Genomic DNA, 14,212 nt, shown 5'->3' on the forward strand with positions numbered 1-14,212 from the left:
CCACAATCTGCTCTTGCCCCGAATCCTCAGGAGCCTCTGGGAGCCCTGCCCTTCCCTCCCACAAGTCTGGTGTGGGCCTGCTCCCATGTGCCCGGCACCCCACACAGACCTCTGTTTGGCATCTGTCACGCCATACACTAGGTTACAGACCCGAACAAGGACCATGGGCTGAATTCAGGGGTCTCCCCCGGGGACTGGCACTGAGCATGACACAGCAGGGGTGCCTGGGGGAGATCAATAAATGAGTGAATAAATGGCTGGCTCTGGGTAGAGAATAGAGGGGTGTGTGGGTGGAAGGGGAGGGGAAAGAGAGTCAAGGGGATGGGGGTCGGGTGGGCCAGGAGGGATGAGCTGCTGCCTGCACCAGGTGGGCACATGGAAAGAGAGAGAAAAGGTCAGGTTTGGGGGCTATGTGGGTGGATCCCTGGTCTCTGAGATGCCCCAGCAGCAGTTTCCCAACCACAGCCTGAGCTCTGCATGGGTGGCCCCACCAGAGGGTTGAAAATTGCAGATCAAATGAACATGTCCTCAAAGGGAAGTGGAAACCAGTCAAAAGAACTCACTGACTCAAAAGAGCTCCCAGCTGATGGCCTTACACACAGACTGGCCTGAGTTACCTCAGAGTTTAGGACCGGAGGTTTACAAGGACAAAGGCAGATAAACAGAGCAGTTACCGAGAGAAACACAATATGCAATAGGTTCTGGTAGCCAGAGCTTTCTTAATTCCCACAAGGTTTTAAGCCTAAACTGTTGTACATGATCACTTCCTGAGAGCTAAGGGGTGTGTGGGTCTGAATTCACATATTTAGAATGTGAAAAACAATGGAGCGAGTGTTGGTTGAATTACTCGTCCCAGTTCTTCATGCCCCTTCGGTAGGATTTCACATCTGCCCCCTCATCATGGCCTCACTGTGGTCATCACCCATTTACTTTGGGCCTGGCCATTGACTTGCTTCGGCTGAGAGGATGTACGTAGAAGTGACCCAAGGGATGCCGGGATGGCTCAGGCAATGGTCAAACATCTGACTCTTGGTTTCGGCTCAGGTCTTGATCTCAGGGTCTTGAGATCCAGTCCTATGTCCGCCTCCATGCTGAGCATGGAACCTGTTTAAGATCCTATCTCTCTGCCCCTCCCTCCATACTCTTGAATTCTTTCTCTCTCTCAAAAAAAAAAAAAAAAAAAAAAAAGGAAAAAGTGACTCAAGCAGAGACTTGACGTGTGCTTCTGTATTTGGATTTTCCTTCTTGGGTTCTTGGCATAAACATGAGAGAAGTATTACCTGAGAAGCCCATCAGTACTAGAGTAAAACATATGAACTTAGAGATGATTTGTGACCTGGAGCCAAGCCTAGCCAAGACCAACTCAACCCTGCCAACCCATAGACCCTCAAGTGAGAAATAGATTCTTTAAGTTATTTGCCAGTGAAATTTTGTTATTTAACAATAGCTGACCAACCTGGACAATAATAAATATCATTTACTTAGTGATCACACTGCGCCAAGTGTTATGCAAGCTATTTCCACACATCTTCCCAAATAACCCTGACAACACCCCTAAGACACAGGTGTTCACCCTCTGCATTTACAGATAAGAATACTGGGGCTTTAACTCGGATAAAGCAATGTGTCCAAGGTCAGAGCTAATATGTGAAAGCTTTGAATCCAGGTTTGTCTGCCTCCAAAGCCCAAACTTGCCTCCACATGGAACAAACAGAAAGGTGACAGGAGCAGGACCTCCATGTTGTGCCTCACAGTCCCGATGCCCTAGGTTTACAAAGCATATCATTTTATTGCATGACTTTATTTCGATCAAAACACATCAGAGCTGAGGATTCTCTTTTTCAAGGACTTCTCTTTTTCAAATGATGACCAAGCTGTTCGTCTACAAACTCAATGCAGATGGTCCTGCAGACAAGTCTGACCAGCCTTTCCAAAGGAAACACCCGTGAGCCATCTCTGGTTCCATGCCAAAGCCTAGAAGCTTCCCCTACAGGTTTGCTCCACGGACACTAACTAACTGTGAGAAGTCATGTGCCGAGACAGGTGGTGGCGCTCCCGGAAGTATTCATGGCAAATGGGACATGTGAGGGCTTCTTCTCTCAGCTTCTTAGAATGTAGGTCAGGCCTTGCGTGCTCCTTTTTGTGGTGGGACCGCATGTGAAAGACCAGGTCAGAGGTCAGGCGAAAGGACAGGTTGCACTTTGCGCACCAGTTCTGGGTGGACAGGCCCAGGGATGTGAACGTGGGTGGCAGCAGAGCCCAAGAGGCAGAGGAGGAGGACGATGAGGGCATGGGCATCTGGCCCATGGCATGCTTTTGCCACAGTGTAGGGGTACCCACTAAAGCACTCCAGACAGGAGCATTTTGTGGCAACATTTGCAGGTGCCAGAAATCACCTACCAAAAACTTAGAATTTGAAACTTGACCCCAACAAGGGACATCCACCGTGTTGATGAGTCCCAACAGCTCCCCAAGGACATCTGCCGGTCCGCCTGCCTGGAATATAGAGGTTGGCCCCGGTCTCCCTGTGGGACACCTGGCTGGTTTGCTGAAGGCACTTCTCTGTTCCCCTCGGGCTTCGCTGGGCCACACAGAGAAGACCTTGCTGCCAGCTGGATCCCTGGGGATATCCTGGGTCAGCTGCTGGGGATCACGCTGGCCTGCGGGGTTATCATGCTCCCTTTCCTTGGCCTGCACACCCACCAGCCTCTTGTTGAGCCGAGGCACCTCCGTGAAGGCGCTTTGCCCCTGTCCCCAGCATACCTTCTGCGACGTTGGCCTTCCCAGTCTGAGTCTGCCTGGGGTGGCTGATGGCACCAGTTCAGCACAAGCCTCATGCTGGCCCCCACTGCCTGGGGCAGCCTCAGAGTCCAGGTGGTTGGTTTTCTCCAGCAGCACTGGCTTGCAACCCTTGCCCTGGTCGGCTTCACTAAGCCGCCATCTGTTTTCAGCCGAAGAGCTCCACACAGCACCCTTCCCAGCAGCCATGTTCACCAGCAGGGTGTAAGCCGGCTGACGAAGGTAGAGGCCCCAACAGCTGTTGGTCTTCGGGGGTGCTGGTGTTCTGGAGGGCTTGGCCCAGGGAGGAGCCCTGAGACTGGAGAGCTCCCCTTGGCTGCACCAGCCACGCTTGGACCACAGGACTCTGCACAGAGAGGAAGCGACACCAGTGAGACATGCGCTCTTCATCTTTGTCTTGTGCATCCAAAGAAGCCTGATTGCTGCAGATGCAGCCGCTCACCCAGACTCAGAGCACTGTGCCACCTGCTTTCACCTCCAGGACTCCCTCAGGGAGGAAGGACCACACCACGGGCCCTGCCCCACAGGAACCAGGCTCAGCACTGCCCCTGCACCTGCCCGCATCCAGGCAGCAGCTACTGTGTTCGCACAGAACACAAGGTGTCAACCACCTGGGAGTTCTGACCCAGCTGACAAATCTAATGTGTTTATACCCTGATTTATGAAAAGCTTTCAATTTTTTAGAGCAGTCTTGCTGCTCAGTGTGTCCATTTTCCTTCCACACCATCAGACGTGGCAGGACACTGAGCACCTGGGAATGGAGTTCCTGCAGCACACGTGGCCAGAGGGTAAAGGCTGAACAATAAAATGCTCAGGCATGCCTGTGTGGGTCTGGGCCCTGACCCCACTCTTGGGGGACAGCCACCTCTTCTCCACCTGGCCCTGGCCCTGGAGCAAGCGTGGGTCTACCCTGTATCCACTCGCCAGAGTGCCCACACTTGGTTCTCCTCAGACATTAATCCATTTCCTTCTCCTCTGCTCACATTTCAACTGTCCTCTTGGGCCGGTCTGCTGGGCCTACTCAGGCAGACCAGCCTCCACTTTGCCCTGGAGGTGCTCAAGGCTTGGAGGGAAGTCATTCATGGCCATGAGGACGAGAGAGGACCATCAGCTCTGCTGGGGAGGCTTTCCTCCCTGCCCTTCCCTAATCAACTCCACCAGCCAGTTCTTGAAGCTAGAACACCCATCTTCAAGCTTCCCCCCCCACTGTGAGCAGCACTGGCTGAACTAGACTCACATGCACACACACACACACACACACTCAAAGACACATACACTCAGAAAAACAAACACATATACACACGTATATACAAACACTCACCTGTACACACTCAGACATACACACATACACACACATACACTCGCACTTATATCGTCATACACACACACACACACACACACACACACATTCCCCCCAATCCATCTCTCTTTCTCCCCCCAGATATGCCTCAGAAAACCCTCCAGATAACAATTTAGAATGACATGATGTCTTTCCCAAGCCTGGACAGGCACCCATGCTACTGTCCTCCCATGTCCACCCATGCTACAGCGGGCTGGGCTGTACCCTGCACCCCTCTGCATACAGGCTCACTGGGCTGCCTTCTCAGCTTGGGCAACCTCAGCCAACCGCAGCCATGTAGACCCAATCATCAGAAATACCCAGAGTGCCCTGAGCCACAGACGTGACAACTCTGCTTTCAGCATTCAGATTTGAAACATGGGATCTTACTGCAGAATGAAATATTTACTGCCAGAGATGCTTCATCATGTAAACATAGCAGTGACTGTTTGTTGAGTATGTAGGTGAACACATGCCAGAGACAACAGAGGCTTCATACGCCTTATTGCATGGAATTTTCACCATAACCACATGAGGGAAGCTGCATGATTCAACCCAAGTGTATTCATCTCCAACCTGCCAAATGCCATATTGCTGAGTGCAGTGCTGCCTTCCAGCTTCCTGAGACCACTGTGGGTCTGATTTCTGTCAATCATTGTATTAGATATCCATCCGATTTCATTCTCCATCAATTTTATTATTCAAATCTTAATAATAATAATGGGACCAATAGGAGGAGGATAAAGAAAAGGAGATAATATAAAATAATAATAATGATGATAATATTGAGGAGCAGAAGAAGAAGAAAAGGAGGAGACAAGGGTACTGAACTGGCTGGCTGGGGACCTTTGGCATGACCAAGCTCCCTGAGGGTCACCTCTCTCATGCATCAGCCTTGCTGGGCTAAGATTACTCAGCTAAGTACAAACCACGTCCTACAACACTGGCTGAGGCTCCATCTAACCGGTCTACTATGTGACATTGCCAGATAGAAGCCTCTCAACGAGAAAAATGATGTGTGTCTGACGTGGCCTGTCCCCAGTGAGCCTGTGCCAACTCCTGATGCTCATCTCTTCCTGTCAAATGGCTCACAGACCCTTTCCCAGGGTCAATATTGGACCCTGGGTCTCATCCAGCTCCAGGCTTCACGCACCTCTCCTGTGATCCACCTCCCAGATGACCTGTACAGAGACACGATGTCATCTCTGGGGTCATATCGTGCCCTGACCGTGAGTTCTGGGTCAGAAGACCACATGCACAGCTGCTCGTGCTGCCTTGCTGCTTCTTCCTTCTTCCTACGTGGACCTTCCAATGCCCTTTGTAACTGGAGGATGGTTCTCTGCCAGACGTTCAATCTATGCAGCTCTTGTTCTCCCTGCTCCCATGCAATAGTAAGGGACCCTTTGCTGTCCCTCCACTCTCCTCAATGGTCTCAGTTCATTCTGTGCTCTCACCTCCTGACACGATCTGCTCGTCCTCATCAGTCTGTTGTGTGTCTTGAGAAGGATTCTCTTGTCTTCCTTGGATTTTTTTCAGTCTGAGCTTAGCAAGAAACCCCCTGAGCCACACAGACATCATTCAGTACCACACCATAGTCTTCCTATTGAAAGGACCTCATTTTGATCCCAGACTCTCCAACATTTCTGAGCCCTTAGATCACGGGTTTATAAGTGATCTTCTTTGAAACCCTTTGAATCTGAGCTCCCCAAGTTGACATGGTGTCTGACTATATCCATCCTTCCCTACCATACAGGATACTTCTCTCTCAGGCTCTCAACCTTCCTGGGCCACCAGTGAGGATTCCACTGATGAACACAAAAAGGGCTACATTCTTGGGAGATGAAGCTTCACCCACTTCACAATGTTACAAGCACATGTGTCCTTGTTTATTACCCATTTCCAGGGCACCAAGTGCAGACTCTGATCATTCTTTCACCTGGTCACATTCCGTTCATGCTATGCCCAGGCCATCCCATGATCATCAAGCCACATATCACACAGAGGATAAGTGCATGGGCTTTCACGTCAGATGCGGCGACCAAACTCAACTCTGCTCTTACCAACCCGGTGACCACAGGCAAGGTGTTGATCCTCTCTCTGCCTATCTTCTCAACTAAAAAGACACTTTCTGAAAAAGGATCACCTTGGGGCCTACTTCATCAGGTGGTTGGTAAATATTAGATCGATTAAGGTATCGAAAGTGCTAAAGAGCCTGGTTCAATAAATGTTAGGTAGCATTAATTTATTCATTATTATCACACAAGTGCAAAGGGTAAGAGTCAACTTCCTGGCTGCCTTTCCTCTCCTCATGTGCTCCCAGGAGCCAGTACACAGTAGTGACCAGTGCACAGTGAACCAGTGCACAATGAGTGACCAAATGGCCTGCCTGTTTTCCTCCTTCCCCCTTCATTCATGTAAGAAAGAACTTTTAGTAAACAACTGGATGACCTCCTTTTCCTGAGGTATCTGGGGGTACTCTAGAACCTCAGTTAGCTGACCAGTCTTCAGCCTTTCCAAGCTGCATCTCACTTAAAAACTGGATCTTATTCAGTGATACCATTTATACCACCACCTATGTCTTCCTCTGCCTGCCTTCCTCTTTAGCTAAAACAAACAAGGCAGATAATATCTCCTGTGCTCTAATCCTTTGGTTTCCTTAGACCTTGGAGATGCTTCTCAGACCATTCTGGAAGGTGCCAGAGAATAATTATCTATCCACCTCTTCTACATATGAATTCTAACGTCCTGGGTTTTCCTGAAAGGGAAATACACATGCATCCTCCTAGCTCCAGAACCCTGAGAAAATTAAAAACTGGGGAGCTATCCAGGCTTTCCTGGAGGCTGGCTGATGATGCCACAGAGCTGGGAGAAAAGAGATCTTTCCAGCCAATCCCCACAGGCTCTACGTCCAGCTCTGCCTATACTCCTTCAGCAACAATGCCTGCTGTGTTCAAGCAAAACCAAATGCAGAATTCCCAGAATGTAGCCAGTCACCAGGCCCATAATATGTTCAACTGGAGTCCTAACATAGCTTGGCCATGTAGACCAATGCCACTGGCAACCTTCTGGGGAAAGTCTATAGCTTGTATATCAAACTGTTCATCCAGACTTTACCTGATGCCAATCATAGCATCATCATCTACTAGAAAGGAGAGATACAGCCTACCAAAAGCAGGAAATGAAATTCAAAAGCATTGCAGCTCAACACATAACCTTGAAAAAATCTTTTTATTGTAATTATCTCTTTTTTAAAAAAATGAATGTTTAAAACAAGTAAATAAAACTTTATTTTTCTATTATGTTAGTCACCATACAGTATTACCTATTTTAAAGAAAAGTTGTCATTTCCTGGGTTTCTGAAAAAGAAATCTGCTAAGCAAAGCAGACATGATGGTTTTAAATCATTTGCAAAAGCATCCCTTCCATCCCACCTCTCCAGAGTTCTGATACATTGGAAGTCCACAGTACAATGACTTAAAAGTCAATTTGACTCTTCAGCACAGAAAACAACCCCCTGAATCAAAGTTCCATGCATATACTTAAGAATTTGTCCAATGTTCTTTGATTTAAAATGAAAAAATTCTTTCAATAAATACACTGCAATCCTCTTCCATCATGCTTCACTTTTGTTTGTGTGATTTATGGAAGGTCACATTTCCTTTCCCATAACAACTGAAAAGTCAAAGAAACTGAAATATCATTAAAATCATAATAAACCAAAAGGTAAAATTATTTTTTAAAAACCTGTGTTAGGTTAGCTTTAAAAACAAACATATATATATATATACATACATACATATATATATGTATATATATATATAATTTTATATATATATAGTGCATGTGTGTGTTTGAACATACAGCTATATGTTGTAAAAATAACATAAAACAATGAAATCACATCCCTCCAACAAAATCACATTTTTAACAAGAAGAAAAACATTGCTTTAATATACAATACTTCTACTTTATTCTCCCCAAATGAATCAGGTTTGTTTTTCTAGATTTCTTCACTTAGTATGTGTCTAAGACAATCTTTGATATTAAGATGAGGATACTTTCAACTGTGGTCCAACCTAATGTACACAAAAACATTAATCTTAAATGCCACAATAATTGCTATAAAATGCCTGCCTGATTCACCATAATTATGGAACTTAAATTCTGCACATCAGCAGCACTGACAAGTATCTATTTTAGAAACATACAGTTAATTTCATATTTTAACTATCAATGGTCTCACATGAAAAGCCCTGTCATCTCTATTGTCTTCCCACAAGTAAGCTCTGAATTCCACCCATCCCCTCCCTATCAACCTGGCCTTACACGATTTCCAAGGAAGGATGGTGTGGGTCCCAATGTCCCCTCAATGTTTCTGCATGATTTAGCTTCCTGGTGTGCTGTCTGTGCCTATTACTACAGGCAAATGTCAAGAAAACGATTCATTCAATGCCTTGTCTCTAAGAACTATTTTCTTCCAGCTCACCCTAAACCTCAGATATTTATAACTAGATCATTTATGTATTTTTCCCAAAACAGGCGCTGAATGCCCAAATGTTTGGATAGAGTCTGTTGGAGAAAGGATCTGGAACAGAGGCACCATTATTACCCTAGTGCCCAGCGCAAGCTCCAACTGAGTATAACAGAGCAACCCAGGATGAGAGGATGGGTGGATGGATAAATAGATGGATGAAAAGAACTGCAGCCTCAAAAGTCATCCTAGGAGAAAAAAAAAAAAAAATCAAAAGACAAAATTCCTGGGGCGGTGGGGGGGGGGTGGGTGGCGAAGACCAAGAGAGAGAAAGAAAAAGAGAAGGGGTAGGACAGGGAAAGTAGGTAATGAAGAAGAGAAAGACAAGAAAAAGTGAGATAGACGACGGAGAAAAACAGGAAGAGACAAGGAGACAAAAGACAGAGGCAGAAGGCAGGGACTGGGGGGCACGGGGAGAAAAAGGGGGGGGCGCGCGCGGTGAAGGACGCTGGCGCCCAAGGGGAGGAAAAAGCCAGGCAGTCGAGGGCAGAACTGCTCACTATGCCCTGGGGAAAGGCCAGCAGAAGTGGGATGAAACGCACCCCCCACGTCCACTCGCAGCCCGTCCCGGGGGCAGGACGGCGCGTCTCACCTCGGCTTTTCCGCGGCGCTGGGCGCTGGAGAGGCGCTGGCAGCCGCGACCGCTTCCAGGTCGGACCGCACCACACGCGAGTGGGAACCTGGCGCACGAACCCCGGGGGCCCGGCCGGACCCCGCCCTCCCGGACTGCTCCCGCCTCCGGGGCGGGGCCTCGGGCAGCCCACCCCCACGGCCCCTTCCGGGAGGGGCCTGCGAGTCGACGCAACCCGCTCAGAGAGGAGCGGCGTGCAGGCCTCCCGCGCTCTGCACCGCCAGCCCCGATCCGCCTCCAGGGGTCTCGGCGTCCGCCCACGCCTCGCAGCAGCGGGGCTGAAGCGGAGCGTGCCGATGCGGGCCACGCCACCGAGTGCCTAGGGAGGTGACGCCTAGGCCACGGCGGAGCCGCCCCTGCCGCTGCTCACCCGCCCTAGACGCCGCGACTTCTCCGTGGGGCTCGGGGTCCCAGGTTGCGGCTCGGGTGTTAGTGCGGGGATCCCCCCCCCCACACACTCCCGGAGTCCGGGCAATTCTTCCTCCTGCCCGCTGAGCCGCGGAGCCCACTGCATCTCTGCATCGCCGCGAGAATCTCCCAAACTTCGTTGGAACTGTCCCTCTGCTTCGGGGACTCCTCTGCGGGGAGATGGCAGCACTGCGCCAGACCACGGTGAGTTCTGCGACCTCACAGAAAGCAAAGGTGTCGGGGAACTTAAGCACCCACGGAAGTGGGACGCGCCGCTGGGCGGCGAAAGGGAACGGCTTCTGAGGGGGGACATTCATGACAGGACTCGAATGAGCTCGTAGTGACAGGTGAGAAGAGATTGGAGAAGTGTGTCAGGTCACCAGAATGGTTGCAATGGCAGCCAGACGTGAGGGTCCCATTGTTGGAGCGCGAGGGAGTGCAGAGCAGATTAGACTGAGGAAAGGAGATTCCTGACGGACTGAAGAGAGAACAGCCCTGAGTCCCTGCTCCGTCCTTCCTTCAGTCACTCAGTCAGTTTTCTGGATGCCCGTGGGGGGCAGGGGATGCAGGGACAGAAGGGGACAGGTTCATTGCTTTTCCCCAGGTTTTGGAGCATCTATTAAACGAATAACATCGTCAAAAAAGAAAAAAATGTTTTATGGTAAATCTGGGGTGGGGGGGAAGCTGATTCAGAACATACATTAGAAGATCCACAAAGCAAAACTTTTCTTTTGATGAATCTGGAAATGAGACATCAAATCCCTAATGTGAGTATTTATATAGCTTTAGTGAAAGAGAAGCTTAGAGGAAAATTTGTGGCCAAAGATGGTTATGTTATGGGGAAAAAATGGTGAAAAATAAATGAGCTGATAATTAACCTAAAAGTATTTGAAAAAGAATACTAAAATGAAACCCAAAGAAAATGAAAGGGAGAATATTTTAGAGAAAAAATAAACACCAAAAAATAGTAAAGTAGTAAAACAAAGCCAAAAGTTACTTGAAAAGATTATTACTATAGATAATATTCTAATGAAATTGATTATAAAACAAGACAGTGCTTCTCAATGATGATTATGATGATGATTATAACCTCCCCCAGGAGCTTTTAAAATTTTTTTCCTTATAGACCCCCATGAAATCTTAATACCAAGAACTTACTGTATATTTCTTTACGTACTGTGCTTTGTAATTAAAAACCATAAGAAATATTTTCACCCTCTTGGGGCAATATGCTCCCTGTTGTGAATGCATAGGCTAAGGAATGATATGAGTAATATTAGCAATTAAAAAGATATACTACAGATAGAGCTGAAATAGAAAACTCAAACATATTCTGAACAACTTTATGCCAATACATGGAAACAAATGTCCAAATTCCTAGGAAAAAAAAGGTATCTAAATGACTGATAAAAGAAATACAAGCACAAAATAAGCCAGTGTGTTCATCTCCTCAGATTGCCATAACAAAGTACCACAAAAAAAGTTCCTCCTCTTATGAAACCAGACCTATAGGATGAGAGCCAATTTCTAATGACCTCCTTTAACGTGAATCACCTCCTCATAGTATAGAGTACTATGTGACTGTAATGTGACATTATATATTAGATATATAGTTAAATAATAGTCACATTATTAGAGCTTCATAATATGAATTGAGGTTGGGGAACACAAATCAAGAATATATAATATATAATATATAATAATATATAATGTCCAGGAAACATTAAATAAATGATACCAGTAGTTTAAAAAATTCTCACAAAGAAAACACCAGACACAGATGATATTATACCAAATATACATGGAGCAGATTGTTAGGATCACATTGAAAGTATTTCCAAGATCTTGGAAAGAAAAGCAAAAACACACTAAGCACATTTTCTGAGGCTACTATTACCTAACAAACGAGTTAGGACAGCATAAAAATAGTAAATTACAGATCAGCCCCTCTCATGTATATAAATAAAAAAAGATTCTAAACAAATATTAAACTCAATCTAGCAGTATTTACAGAAATCATGGCCAAGTTGGGTTTATTTATAAAATATTAAAATTGGTTTTGTACACATTAATGTAGTTAATCATATTAATAGATTACTGGAAAAATTAAATCCATCACAAAACGGTCAGAAAAAGAACTTAGATAACTCATTAATGATTTGTAGCAAACTAAGAAGAGTAGTGAAACTGCCTAATTTGTTAGAAGATGTCCACCAAAAGAAGTATTCTTTCTAAAATCAAGAATGCCTCTATCACATCTTCCAGTCAACATGTCATTAGAGAACTAGTCAGCACCATGTTTTTTGTTTTTTATAGAAACCCAAATGGCTCTACAGATATATTTTAGAATAAAAGAGTTTAGCAAGTTAGCTGAATAATCAATAAATTAATAAATGTGTCCACAACACCAATTAACAGTTTAAAAACTGTATTTTTAAAATGCCATTTATAATAGCAGCTATATGTATATGTATATGTATGTAAATATATGTGTGTATATGTATGCATGTACATAAGCAGACATATATTGGTATATATACAGTATAGAAAGGCATGTGGCTAAATAGTTTAAGATGTTCGTAGGGAAGTTTATATGAAAGCGTTAAAAAAGACCAAACAGAGCTATTGCCATGTTCACCAATAGGTGAGGCTAGATGACAATTTCATTTTTTTTTTAATTTTTTAAAATTATTTTATTTTATTTATTTTTTAAAAAATAGATGACAATTTCAAATCCTTTCAAATGTATCTATATATTTAATGTTATTGTAATCAAATATTAAGAGGGTTTGGGGGAGTGGAGAATTGATGATCTGATTCTAAGATTTACATGAAAGAACAAGTGGCTATAAGAAAAATAAGGTAGCTGATTTATCTTGCCCCTGCCAGAACTTGCTGTAGACCTCTGTATGCTAGATTAGTAACCAATGCCCTGTGTGTATCATATTTGGCCAGGCTGTCTTCTGATAACAACCCCCCAATCTGATCAGCTTAAGGCACAAATATTATTTTCTACCCATGTTTCTCACTCTCCCACATATATACAACCACCTCAGATTCCCAGGAGGGCACTACCATTGGGATTGCTGTTGGGTCCACCAGAATCATATCTAGATTCTTAAAGTGTCTGTCCAGAAGTGGCACATGTACTTCTGTTAACATTTCACTGGTGGAATCAAGTCCAAGCCTGTCCTGAATGTGGTAGGGAAGCACAGTTCTTCTCTACGAGAGGAAGGGACAGCAAGGAAAAATAATACAAACATCCACACTATAATAATTGAGATAGTGTGGTATTCACACTATCAATATAAACCAGTAGATAGATGCACGGAATGGATAAGAGAGCACAGATCCACATCCATACCTTCATGGGACTTGCAACACATCAGAGGTGACATGAAAATCATTCAGAAGAAAATAGAACAGTCAATAAATCGAAAAGGATGGTATTGAGACATACACATAAAGGGCTAGTATCCAAAATCTATAAAGAACTTATCAAACTTAACACCCAAAGAACAAATACTCCAATCAAGAAATGGGCAGAGGACATGAACGGACATTTCTGCAAAGAAGACATCCAGATGGCCAACAGACACATCAAAAAAATGCTCAACATCACTCATCATAACGGAAATACAAGTCAAAACCACAATGAGATACACCTCACACCAGTCAGAATGGCTAAAATTAACAAGTCAGGAAAGGACAGATGTTGGAGAGGATGCGGAGAAAGGGAACCCTCCTACACTGTTGGTGGAAATTCAAGCTGGGGCAACCACTCTGGAAAACAGAATGGAGTTTCCTCAAAAAGTTGAAAATAGAGCTACCCTATGACCCAGCAATCGCACTACTGGATATTTACCCTAAAGATACAAACATAGTGATCTGAGGGGGCACATACACCCAAATGTTTATAGAAGCAATGTCGACAATAGCCAAAATATGGAAAGAACCTAGATGTCCGTTAACAGATGAATGGATAAAGAAGATGTGGTATATATATACATTGGAATACTATGCAGCCATCAAAAGAAATGAAATCTTGCCATTTACAACAGTGTGGATGGAACTAGAGAGTATTATGCTGAGTGAAATAAGTCAATCAGAGAAAAACAATTATCATATGATCTCCCTGATATGAGGAGTTTGAGAGGCAGAGTGGGGGGTTTGGAGGGTAGAGAAGGGAAAAATGAAACAAGATGGGAGCAAGTGGGAGACAAACTGTAAGAGACTCTATATCTCACAAAACAAACTGAGGGTTGCTGGGGGGGGCGGGTATGGTGAGGGTGGTGGGGTTATGGACATTGGGGAGGATATGTGATATGGTGAGTGCTGTGAAGTGTGTAAGCCTGACGATTCAGACCTGTAACCCCTGGGGCAAATAATACATTATATGTTAATAAAAATTAATAAAAAAAGATGTTCCATGGTTTTAAATACCACTCCAAAAAAAGAAAACAAAACTGCCTTTTTATCACTTGTAATTTTTATATAATAAACA

The 14,212-nt window shown here is 45.2% G+C and overlaps 1 protein-coding gene across 1 annotated transcript; it reads right to left on the minus strand.

Moving 5' to 3' along the window:
• Positions 1 to 1,854: 1,854 nt before the first annotated feature.
• ZNF488 (zinc finger protein 488) lies at positions 1,855 to 9,814 on the minus strand. Its single transcript, XM_004765886.3, has 3 exons — positions 9,671 to 9,814; positions 9,262 to 9,458; positions 1,855 to 3,145 (listed from the first exon to the last, which is right to left on the minus strand). The coding sequence occupies exons 1-3, from the start codon at positions 9,812 to 9,814 to the stop codon at positions 2,014 to 2,016; spliced, it is 1,473 nt and encodes a 490-aa protein (XP_004765943.3). The 3' UTR covers positions 1,855 to 2,013.
• Between the last annotated feature and the right edge of the window lie 4,398 nt (positions 9,815 to 14,212).

The sequence above is a fragment of the Mustela putorius genome, unplaced genomic scaffold (assembly GCF_011764305.1).
Source record: "Mustela putorius furo isolate JIRA1106 unplaced genomic scaffold, ASM1176430v1.1 tig00003909_pilon_pilon_pilon, whole genome shotgun sequence".
Taxonomy (NCBI): Eukaryota; Metazoa; Chordata; class Mammalia; order Carnivora; family Mustelidae; genus Mustela; species Mustela putorius.